Below are 12,524 nucleotides of genomic sequence, written 5' to 3' on the forward strand. Positions count from 1 at the left end.
CAATTTCCACATAAAGTGTATTGGGGAAATATGTTGGTCCCAGGACCTTTACAGTCATTTTATCTTTACAGCATCCCAACCAGCCCATGCACTATGGCCTCAGACAGGGGTCATGGAGCCCCTCCAGCAAAGATGAGCTCCAGGGCTGCCTGGATGTCCCCCCCAGTAGCCTGGAGAGCGCGGAGGCTCAGCTCATCATCATGGATGCCCATATCCCGGAGTTGCTGTAGCTGGGGCTGCCACTGGCTCTGTAGGAAGACAAGAAAATGAACCACTGTTAATATTGTAAACAAGTCAACTTATATGAAGCAAGATTGCATTTAGTGTCAAAAGTATAATGGGACTATTCCTTCCTGCAAATGAAAGAGAAGACGAGAGAGAAGACAACCAAGCATTCAGAAAAATAAGAACATAGTATGGGCTATAGAGACAAGACACGTGATATAAGAGGGAAGGCCTAACTGAAGGATGGCCATTGGAACTGGACTCTGAAAGATGGAGAGGAAGGCATTCCGAGAGCAACCACCACCATGGCCCCCGGGAATTAAAGTTTGCTAAAAACTGAATTTGTGGCCAATTCTTTATGTCTTACTGACAGACTGATCTCTTGAGACAGAGGAGGCTGACCAAGGAAGACTTGATTCTAACCAGTAAAATTGGTGAAATGATATCAATGGGAGTCACAAAAGAAACAAAGGCAGGTTAGGCTTCACAATAACCAAGGTCAGAAATGTCAATAAATTCTCTAGAATTTAAACTGATTTTTTTTATAACTTTTTTTTAGTTTTTTTTGCAAGGCAATGGGGTTAAGTGGTTTGCCCAAGGCCACACAAGCTAGGTAATTAAGTGTCTCAGGCCGGATTTGAACTCAGGTACTCCTTGACTCCAGGGCCGGTGCTCTATCCACTGTGCCACTGATTTTTAAAAATTCAAAGCAAAAAATAATTTTGGTTCCATGGTTTTCAAAAGAATCTAAACGAAAATGTGGATGCATGTCTGATGAAAATGCTAATGATCTCAATGAAAACAAAGAAGACATCTTAGAACCTCAACTAGACTGAGGCAACTGAAGTCCAACAAAGTCAGATTTTAATAAGATCACTCTCTGAAGACAGCCGCTTCTGACTCAGGAGCTATCATCAATAAGCATTTAGAAAATGCCCCCCCCCCGGGGGGGGGCAACTAGCTTGTGCAGTGGATAGAGCACCGGCCCTGGAGTCAGGAGTACCTGGGTTCAAATCTGGCCTCAGACACTTAATAATTACCTAGCTGTGTGTGACCTTGGGCAAGTCACTTAACCCCATTGCCTTGCAAAAAAAAAAACCACCTCCCATGAGTTGGGCAGGGTGCAAGGAACCATGTATGCAAAGACAAAAGGAAAACATTCTGTGCCCTCAAGCTGCTCCCAGTTGAATAAGGAGGAAAAATACAAACTACACACAGTAGACACGAGCTAGAAGTGAAACGCTCAGTGGTGTCTAAAGAAACCAGGGACTACAAGAGGCAGGAGTTCAGAGGGAGAAGGTCCCAGGCGTGGGGGGTTTACAGTATCTGAAGACTAGCATGTAGGTAGGCCCCAACTTTAGGCCTGGAGAATATGTAGAGAAGAAGAATGTTAAAGACTAGAAAGGCAGGAAGGGGCCAAGCTGTGAAGAGCTTTAATACAAGGAAGAGCAAAAAAGAGCATAAAAATGCTTTCAAGGAAAAACTATGATGACAATTTTAGAAATTCTGTTTATTTTTTAAATTGATATCTTGTGTTTTTATTCCATCTCCACCTCCAATAATTTTTCTTCCCTCCTGAGAGCTGTCTCTCATATCAAGAAATCAAAAATGGAAGGATCCCCTCCTCACCCATCCATTTTCCTCCTTTACCTATTTCTGCAAAGCTAACCAACACAAACTTGAAGTTTGGCTGTATATTCAGGTAACATGGGCAAGAACCCTTACCCATCTTCTTTACAAAGAAGGGAGGAAGGCACATTTTATTGTTTTTTCTAATTATATAATTGTTTGTCCTTCATTCTCAAATAAGACTATTATATCATGGAGGTGATAGCATGACAAGCAAGTGAATTGAATTTGAGTGAAGGGGTGCAATGCTATGTCACCAGCCTCACTTTCTCCTCCAAAGTCATTTGGGTCCAGTGGCTAGATATGGATCAAGACAACTGGAGATGGTCTGGATGCAAGGCACTCAGGGTTAAGTGACTTGCCCAAGGTCACACAGTTAGTTATTAAGTGCCTGAGGCCAAATTTAAACTGGGATCCTCCTAATTCTAGGACTGGTGTTCTATTCACTGAATCACCTAGCTGCCCTACTCTAATTATAATGACAAACTCAGTCATTATAAAAACACAATGTTCAGTTTTGGTTATTTGTTCTTTCCATTAATATTGTTGTGGTCACTGTGTATACTGCCTTCTTGGTTCATCTGAATTCATTCTGCAAAGTCTTCCCATGCTTCTCTAAACTCATCATGCTCATCTTTTCTTACAGTCCAGTGATATTCCTTTGAATGTATTATTCACAATTGGTTTATCCATTTCCCAAATCAATGGGCATCTACCTTGCTTCTAACCCCATAAAGTGCTACTATGACTTTTGGGAAGGGGGGGATGGTAGTACACATCCCTGGTATTGGTTTCCTTTTATTTCCTTTTATTTTAAATCTATACTAAGAAAAATAAGAACTTGCCAAGCATATTGCTTAAAGGGGATGATTTATATTAATTAGCAATAGAAAAAAAGCAAAATTACTCAACATCTATTCTGATTCCAATTTTTGTCAACAGAAATAGCCTTTAGTTGAAAAATGTCAGCTGAGGAAGTGAAAATGCAGTTAGAAGAACCAGGAAAACCATGTTTACAGTGACCACAGCAAAAGAAATGGAAATAACAACTCAATAACAAGCCAATAATTCAGTCATAAAAATTGAATACTGCAAAATCAAACTTATCAAACCTGGGTCTCCTCATACTATCAGCCTCTTCGCAAAAGTATAAAGCTGCACATCATAGCAAACTGTTTTGATAAGTTTTGTTCAGAGAAAGAGAGAAGAATAACTGAAATAGCTAGATACTAGAAAAACCAAAGATAGCAATATTAAAAAAAGTTAAGAGGGAACTGAAATCAAAGACAGCAAGAAAATATGGAGCTGCTCTAATCAAACTCCTGTGTCTAAGTCTTAAGAACTTCCAGTTGAGGTGAGATCACATGATCTCCAAAGGCTGGTAATCTCTAAGGAGTAGTTATCAGGACAAATACTTAAAAAAAGAAAGTAGATAAATGACCTTCACATATATCAAAAGGGAAAGAAAGTTAATTCAGCATGATCACCACAAACAATCACTTCACACTAACTTCATCTCTTTTTCTAAAAAAGTAACTGAAATTGAAAAATACAGGAGATTACAATGAGGATGACATTTACAAAAATTTCAGCCTTGTATTTGACAGTTTCCCATGATCATACTATGGACAAAAGAGAAAACTGACAAGAATATAAATAAGTATGTGAATTTTTAAATGGCTGAACCCAGATGCACTCAAATCTCTCTTTAAAATGAGTTTATACTATAACCAAGATCAAAAGATATGTAGTAAATTGGGAAACAATTTTTACAACTAGTATTTCTGACAAAGGACTCATTTCTAAAATATATGGAGAACTGAATCAAATTTTTTTTTAAAGATTTATTTTGAATTTTTTAATATTTCCCCTAATCTTACTTCCCTCCCCACCCCCCACAGAAGGCAATTTGCCAGTCTTTACATTGTTTCCATGGCATACATTGATCCAAAATGAATGTGATGAGAGGGAAATCATAACCTTAAGGAAGAAACAAAGTATAAGAGATAGCAAGATCAGACAATAAGACATCAGGTTTTTTTTTTCCTAAATTAAAGGTAGTAGTCCTTGGTCTTTGTTAAAACTTCACAATTCTTTCTCTGGATACAGATGTTTTTCTCCATTGCAGAGAGCCCTAAATTGTCCCTGATAGTTGCGCATTGATGGAATGAGTGAGTCCATCAAGGTTGATCATAGCCCCCATGTTGCTGTTAGGGTGTGCAGTGTTTTTCTGGTTCTATTCATCTCATTCAGCACCAGTTCATGCAAATCCCTCCAGGCTTCCCTGAATTCCCATCCCTCCTGGTTTCTAATAGAATAGTGTTCCATGAAGAACTGAATCAAATTTTTTAAAAAAACAAGTCATTCCCCAATTGACAATAGTCAAAGGATATGCAAAGGCAATTTACAGATAAGGAAATCAAAGCAATCCATAGTCATATGAAAAATTGCTCTAAATCACTACTTATTAGAGAGAAATGCAAATTAAAGCATCTCTGAGGTACCAGATTGGCCAATATGACCAGAAAGAACAATGATCAATGTTGGAAGGGATGTGAGAAATCTGGGACACTAATACATTGTTGGTGAAGCTGTGAACTCATCCAACCTTTCTAGAGAGCAATTTGGAATTATGCCCAAAGGATAACAAAAATGTGCATACCCTTTGATCTAGCAATACCACTACTGGGTCTATATCCTGAAGAGATTATAAAAAAGGGTAAAAACATCACTTGTACAAAAAAATTCATAGCAGCTCTGTTCGTGGTGGCAAACAATTGGAAATCAAGTGAATGTCCATCAACATATAAACTGTGGTATATGTATGTCATGGAACACTTTTGTTCTATTAGAAACCAGGAGGGATGGGAATTCAGGGAAGCCTGGAAGGATTTGCATGAACTGATGCTGAGTGGGATGAGCAGAACCAGAAAAACTTTGTATACCCCAACAGCAACATGGGGGTGATGATCAACCTTGATGGATTTGCTCATATCAACAGGGCAACAATCAGGCACAATTTTGGGGTATCTGTGATGGAGAATACCATCTGTATCCAGAAAAAGAACTGTGGAGTTTGAACAAAGACTAAAGACTATTACCTTTAATTAAAAAAAAAAAAAAATCTTACTATGTAATTTTGCTCTCTCTTATACTTTATGTTTCTTCCTTAAGGATGTGATTTCTCTCTCATCACATTCAACTTAGATCAATGTATACCACGGAAACAAATGTAAAGACTAACAGACTGCTTTCTGTGGGTTATGGGGGAAGGAAGCAAGATTGGGGGAAAATTGCAAAATTCAAAATAAAATCTTTCTTTTATTAAAAAATGAGCTTATTTTTAAATTTTCTTTTGTTTTTTTCTTCTTTCTCATGATTTTTTTCCCCTTTAGTTTTAATTCCTCTTCCATAATGGGAATATTTTAAAACATGACTGTACATGTACCACCTATATCAAGATTGGTCACTGCCATGGGAGGAGGGAAGGTTATAGAAAAATATGGAACACAAAAGCTGGCAAAAGGATGAATATAGAAAATTACCTTTCCATGTAATTGAGAAAAAGAAATAAAATTCAAAAAAGAAAATGGGAGAGTGTATTTTGACTGGCAAAAAAGCCAAAATGATCTTGGGCTGCAATGACAAGGATTCTATGGCATCCTGAACAAGAAAGGCAATAGGACCCTAGAGATGTATCCACGAGTCAAGCTATAGAAAAGGTTTATGTTTCACACTGGGACGAGTACATCTAGAGGAGAATGACCCAGAAAATTACAGGACTGAAAAATATGACATAACAGTAAAAGCCAAGAGTTAGGGATATTTATCCCAAAGAAGAAAAGACAAAAGGAAAACTTAAATACATCAAATCTTTTTATGTGTGATCCCAGAAAGCATAATCAAAACCAGGACATAGAAATTCATTTGAGGCAAATTCCATGTCAAAGGAAGAAAAGAACTTTACATTCTGGGCTACTCTTTGAGTAGGAGTGAGTCGTCAGGGGACATAGCAAAAACAACCTGGGCAGCAGCCCCTAAGCTCCTTTCCCCACTCCAATTCCCTAAGAAATAGCCCCTGAAAGACAGCCTGAGCCAAGGGACTCACCTGGAGATTTGGTTGACCCGAGGCCTGCAGGGCATGTTGGAGAGCCTGGCTGAAGAGATCATTAGTAATGGGGGTACCGGACTGGACACTCGTGGACATTGGAGAGGTGCCTGAGGAGTGACCCTAGAAGCGGTTCAGTTGTCAGTGGCCCCTTGAAGCAATCTCAAAGTTCATCAGCTGCCCCAGTAGACTTCCTTCCTCCCCACCCCAGCCCCACAACCATCCTATGACTATCATCTGCTCCAACAGGGTATATGTGTATCTTTGCTTAAGAGCCAGGAGCCCATAGTGCTTTCCACCTGGAGGAGAAAGCTTCTCCAGATCCTTCTGCCCGAGCAACCCTCCCCTTCCCATCCTGGTTTCCTCTTGAGCTCTGACTCCCACTTGGAGTTAGTCACTTCTCTTCTCAGTGAAGGCAACCCTGCTAAGCAGTCAGCAGCACAAGCCTTAGGAGCTGACCCCCAATGAGACCATCCCCAGTAGCCTCCAATCAAAAGCTACATAATCATCTGTCAAAAATGATGGAGAAGGAATCCTAAGAATAGAGGAGTTGGGACTGGAGTTCAAAGGTCCCTTCTTAGCCTAGGATTTCTTCACTACTGTTAAAAACTGGAGTTTTCTTAAGAGTCTCAAATCATTGACACAGGACACTCCTGAGGTTCTGCTCTCCTTGCCTTACCTGGGTGCCAGGAGTAGGGGTATGAGAGCTGCTTTCCGGGGTGCTGGCCAGGGCCAGGGCCGTGGCCAACTCGCTCTGTGTGATGGGTCGAGGACCAGCGGCTCCACTATAGCCGAGAGATGCTGGGCGGGAGCTCGACGTGCTGCTGGAGGGTGTAGACCTTGTGCTCTGCCAGAGAACAAGCATCAGAGTAAGGGCCTGCAGTTGAGCTGGGCAGATGTTAATTCATGCCAAACAAGACTTTGGGGGCAGGGAGGTCCCCAACATGGAAAAAGTCACCAGAGATAGAAGCAGCTCCTAAGGTGTCCTTATCCACTGAAGCCAGGGAAAAGGAAAGGCTTTGATGAGCCACAGAGCAGTGACTTGAACGGCAACCCCCAGCCCTTGGTGAAGGGCTTCCTTCTAGAGGGGCTCCTCTACCTAACAGCAGGCAGTCAAAAGAACTTACTGGATGAAAGTCGTCTTCATCATCAGAAAGTCCTTCAAACAAGAAGCCACCTGGTCCAGGGGAGAACAGATTTTAGTCAGAACAGCAGAGATCCAAACTAGTTCCAAAATTCATTTTAAGTAACTCTCTAACAAATATAAACTTCATTCTCTGTCTCTGGAAAATTACAGACAGATGCATTTCCCTGACTCAAGCTGAGTGTTCCCAATAACTCCACCCCCGTCCCAGCAACCCAAAGAATCCTGCGGGGTTGTCAGTCACTGCACCATGAACTGTATATGGCTTCCCATTTCCCAAAAGGCAGCTTGCTCACCTGGCATGTCCCTGTAGGAACTAGAAGGCAGGCTGCGAGAGGAGGTCTCTGCCCCTGGCAGTGGAGTGCTGCCCGCCACGGAGTGCAGAACTAGGATGATGGCATTGACAAGAGCAGGATGAGCTGGGACCAGCCTGGGGGAAGGATACCACAAACAGTCAGGGAACCTGAAGACAAGAGGGGCCAAAGCTCCAGGAGACAAGTGGTTCAGATCTGAGACAGGCCTGTCATCTGGGAGCTCCCAGTGTGCTGGTCCAGCTCTTCGTTCCCCTCACCCAATATGACAATGGAGTTTTCTGTTCATACAAAGCTTCGCTGCTCAAACTTCCTCGACCTACAGCTCACCACACAAGAGACTTCTGCCAATCCATCACTTTTAACAAGCACTAAGCCTCTGCCAAGTCCAATGAGAAGCACCAGGCCAAGAGGGTGTCCTGCTCTCAGGGAGGGTGCTCCATCCTCTGGGAAAGACAACATGCAAACCTTAGCCAGGCACAAAACAAGTGGTAAAGGAGAAACTGGAAAAAAGTAATAGAGAAAGAATCGGCAGGACAATCATGGAGAGTTCTGCTGAGAAGTGGAAGAAAACTCTGGAAAAAATGGCAAGGAGACCATAAAAAGGCACAAGGAGGCTGGAAGGGGCAATCCAGAGGACAGACTTTAGAAGGGATCCCAGAAGAAGCCAATGTGGCTGGACTGGGGGGGAACAATATGGTAAGAGACCTACTCTTTGGGAAGATTCATCTGAAAAATGAGGGGAGGTTGGAACGGAGAAGGCGAACACCTGAAGGAGGTCTGATACAACAATTCAGGTGTGAGGGATGAGGGTAAGAATCAAGGGGTGCCAGTGTCAAAGGAGAGAAGGGGGCATACCTAAAGATCTCATGAAGAAAAAAATCACTAGGACTAGGTAACAGAGTGAATGGAAGAGGTAAGAGAAAATGAAGAGTTGGAAGCCTGGGTGACTGGGAGGTTAGCAGTGCTTTTGACAGTAATGGGGAAGTTAGGAAGGAAGAAAAATATGGGACAAAAGAGAACACATCCAGTTTTGGACATGTTGAGTTTAAGCTATCTATTGGACATTCAGCTTGCGATGTCTAATAGGGTACTGAAGATGTGAGACTGAACACCGAGAGAGAGGTTAGGGCTGAATAAGTAGATTTCAGAATTTTCATGATAGAGATAACTGATGGGAGCTGGCAAAATCACTAAGTGAGGTAGTATATAGAGAGGGCAAGAGGACTCAGAACAGAGTCCTGTGGGACACCGACCATTAGAAGTGTCAGACAGATAGGAGAACCCAGATAATTAGTCCACAGAAACCTAGCAAGAAACTGGTATCAAGGAGAAGAGGATGACTGCAGAGAGGTTACAAAGGATGAGGATTGAAATGTGACAATTTTTAAATAGATCATTAGTAACTCTGGAGAAAGCATTTTTTGCTTAAGTTCAGAGGCCAAACTGTACAGTTAAAAAGAGACAGAGAGAAAAGAAGCATAGTACAGTTCATCTTCTCAAAAAGTTTAGCCGTCAAAGGGAGAAGAGAGATGGGATGATAGTGGGAATGGAAGGGTCAAGTGATGGTCTTTTAAGGATAGAGGAGATGTAAGCATGTCTGTTGGTGGTAGAGAAGCAATCAGTAGACAAGGAGAGAGTGAGGGGAAGGGAGAGCAGATAATGAGGAAATTTATTGGAGAAGTCAGGAGATAATGGCAGGAGACATGAGTGATATGAGATGAAGGGAGAAGAGGGAGCCCTCAGCAAATGGTCTTAATTTTTTCAAAAAAATAAAGCAAAGTTGTCAGCTAAGAAGATGAGAGGAGTTTTGAGGTTTTGAGGAAGGAATGAAAAGGTTTAGAAGAGATACTTTTATGAAACAAATCTATAGCAGACAAGGTCAGTAGTCTCCTAGTTTCTCCAGGATTCAGCAGTACACATGTAGGAACAAAGGCAGAGGAAAGTGGGAGAGATTCAAGGCTAAAGTTCAGAAAAGCAAGATGAGTGACAAAAGGGTCCAAGAGTATAAACCAGTTGAATGATTTACCAAGTGGTCTCTACAAAGAGTGCAGCTGGTGCAGGGGTGATGGCCTAGGAAAGACATAAAGTTCTAAAAGATTAGAGGACAATAAAATGTGATCAAATGAGGAAATTTCAAGGTTCACCAATATGGAAGTGATGCATTTGTGGGTGACAGCAAGACCAAGATCATGACCGTGTCTGGTGCCACTGTGGTAGAGAAGAGTGAGGTTGAGTGGCTGGGAGGGCATATCATATGTGAATCCAAATGCTGAGTACAAGAGCAAGAGTTGAAGCCCCCCCCAAGAAGGGGACCAGGTTGGAGAACCAATGCCACAGCCTTCCCCTCATCTCTGGAAAGGAGAAGCCAGGAGCTCAATGGGATGGTGCTTCTCCTGCTCCAAGGGGAGGCAGAAGGACTGGCAGGATGCAATAGCTCCAAAGGCAAGAGACTATACCTGAACAGCACACCTTCTGGTCCCTGCATCTAGTTCAATCTAACCTTTCTGCTCCTTTTCTGAACTATTTCTCCTTCAAACTCCAGCTCAAGATGCCCCTTCTTCTCCTTCCTCGGCCCTCTTCTGGCACGTCCTGCTGTCATGTGACATACATCTGCTGCCCCTTGGCCCAAACAGGCACTACCCTCGCCAAAGGAAGCATCTGCTTTCAAATATCGAGGGCAGGAGCTGCCTGCTACCACTCTACCTCTCCCCAAGGTGCCTGGCCCAGACCTGGATTAACAGACATATAATACATGAGCTGATAATTATGCCTCTGCCAACAGATCTGCCTTATCAAGAGGATAAGGACACACATGGTCTATCTTGCTTCAAGCATTAGCTGCCTGCTGGGCTGAGGAGGAACCTTTGGCAGTCACAGAGCACTCTTCATTGCCTTAGTCACAACAGGACTGGGACAGACAATTCCAAGTCAGAGTCAGTCACTCAACCTTTGGTGGTTCTGGGTGGTCCTGGTTCCATCCCAAACCCCTAGCAACTAAAGTTGCTTTTAAACTGCTTAGACATCACAAGTCGGTATAGATGACACTAGTTTGGATAGGAAAAGTCCACAAGTCACTGGAAAAGACCCGAGTCTGTGTGGTCTCCAGCGAGTTGGTCTTGATCCAGGCCTCAATCTCCTCATCTCTAAGATGAGAAGGGGAAGGAAGGAGCATGAGCCAGGCATGCTGTGCAGAGCTATTCTGAACCACCAGCTCAAACCAGCATTTCATGGGGCTTGGGAGAAAAACTGCCCTTTTTCCTGCCCCTTTTAATCATCTGGTCAACAAGCATATACATTATGTACCCGCTCTGGCCAATCACTGGACAACAAACTACCTAGACTTTCACTGGGGTCTCCTGGTACTTGGCATGTCATCACCAGTTCTGGAAACTTTTCTCTATCACACATACCAGTGTGCTGGGATCTGAATAACAGCAAAGTAAAAAGCCCCCTAAGCAAACTCCTGCCCCCTCCCCTTCCTCTACACACACACAAACACACACACACACACACACACACACACACACACACACACAAAATCTTAGTAACAATGACCCTATGGTGGCCCCAGGACCAAGGAATCACCACTAAATCACCCTATTCTGCTCCCTTTCCTGCTATGGCCCAGACAACCTTGTGCTCAAGGATGTCCAAAGGTAGCCACTATTGTTCACCTCCTGGCCCTTAGCCTCCATCTCCTGCCATGAAGGGGTCAGTTCCAGCCTCATCTGGAGGGCACTCCACCCCCAAAGGGATAATAATGGTAACAATAACAAGAGCTAGTTTTTATATAGAGTCAATAATGAGTTAAGCACTTTGCAAAAATTATCTCATTTGATCCTCATGACAACTCTGGGGGTGCTACTGTCCACTTTACAGTTGAGAAAACTGAGTCAAAGTTCAGTGACTTGCTCAGGGTCACCCAACCAAGTGTCTGAGAATGGATGGTTCAGGTCCTCCTGACTCCAAGCTCAGGCCCCTATCCCCTTGGCCACTTCACTGCCACAGAGGGATTCGAAAGGGTCACCAGGCTATCCTAGCACCCCTTCCCTTGTCCTTGACTCCTGCTTCCTTGAATGGCCTCCCACACATAAACTTTCAGCATCAACTAGCTTGTAGAATTCTTCTAGGAAAAAAAAGTTTAGTCACAACTACAAAAGGCCTCTGATATGAGACCCCTTCTAGCTCTTCTCAGCCACTTGTACCTAGAAGCTCAATGGCATTTCTGAGCAGAGTCAGCCCTTTCTCTACTGGGCTCAATGGGAGAGAATGAACTTGTGGATGAGCTACACCACACTTACGTATCCAGCATGTTGGGATCAGCGAAGACAGAGAAGAGATCCTTATCCTGGAGAACCCCTGTAAGAAACCCAGAAAATACATCAAAGATTAAAGGTCTAATTAAGACAATGAGGAGGAAGAAGTGTGAGGCTCCAGGGAGCTCTGGTCCTCAGAGGATTCCTAAAGAGAACTTGGAGGTAGACAGTTCTATTCAAAGCAAGGGTCCTTAAGCACCTCTTTAGCATAAGAAACTGCCTAATGGAGTAGTCAGATTGCTGCTGTTTGTCCTTCACTTTCAAAGAGGACCAATGACATCATGGGGTGATCTTTTGACTTGTGTGTGAACTGGATTTAAATAAGGCAGTCGCACAAAATAGCCAGTCTCACTTTCTCTTCCAAAGTCATCAAAATCTAGTGACAAGGAAAAATTCAGGACAACTGGCGATGGCCAAGGTGGCAGTGACACTGCCGGAAAGCCCACAAGATGGTTGTCTCTGTCTGGGACCTTTACATCCTTCCTCTCTTCTCTGTTGAACCCAATCAACTCACCAATATTCATTTCACACTTACTTTGGGCCAGGCACTATGCTAAACACTGCATCATAATATAACAAGACAGTCCTGGCTTCAAGAAGACTTTATTCTACTGGGAGATACAACATGCTCACAAATAAGTAAAAAGAGGAGGGCATCACTAACAACTGGGAGATTCGAGAAACTCCTCTTGTTAAGAGATAGCCTATAGATCTTTTTTGTTGTTGTTTTTTAGAGATAGCCTATAAATCTTAAATGTAGTAAGGGGTTCAAAGGGGAGAGAAGAGAT

General features: G+C 42.9%; 1 protein-coding gene across 3 annotated transcripts in view; it reads right to left on the bottom strand.

Annotated features, from left to right (window-relative positions):
- UBL7 (ubiquitin like 7) overlaps positions 1 to 12,524 on the bottom strand; it is a 25,264-nt gene continuing 12,740 nt past the window's right edge. For all 3 annotated transcript variants that reach the window (XM_074232700.1, XM_074232699.1, XM_074232698.1), the window contains 6 exons: positions 11,722 to 11,779; positions 7,403 to 7,536; positions 7,090 to 7,139; positions 6,642 to 6,809; positions 5,963 to 6,085; positions 1 to 248 (listed from right to left, as the gene is read on the bottom strand). In XM_074232700.1, coding sequence (XP_074088801.1) covers positions 111 to 248; positions 5,963 to 6,085; positions 6,642 to 6,809; positions 7,090 to 7,139; positions 7,403 to 7,536; positions 11,722 to 11,779 — 671 coding nt within the window. In that variant the 3' untranslated portion in view covers positions 1 to 110. The remainder of the gene's footprint in view (positions 249 to 5,962; positions 6,086 to 6,641; positions 6,810 to 7,089; positions 7,140 to 7,402; positions 7,537 to 11,721; positions 11,780 to 12,524) is intronic.

Source organism: Macrotis lagotis, chromosome 4 (genome assembly GCF_037893015.1).
Source record: "Macrotis lagotis isolate mMagLag1 chromosome 4, bilby.v1.9.chrom.fasta, whole genome shotgun sequence".
In the NCBI taxonomy this organism is placed as follows: Eukaryota; Metazoa; Chordata; class Mammalia; order Peramelemorphia; family Peramelidae; genus Macrotis; species Macrotis lagotis.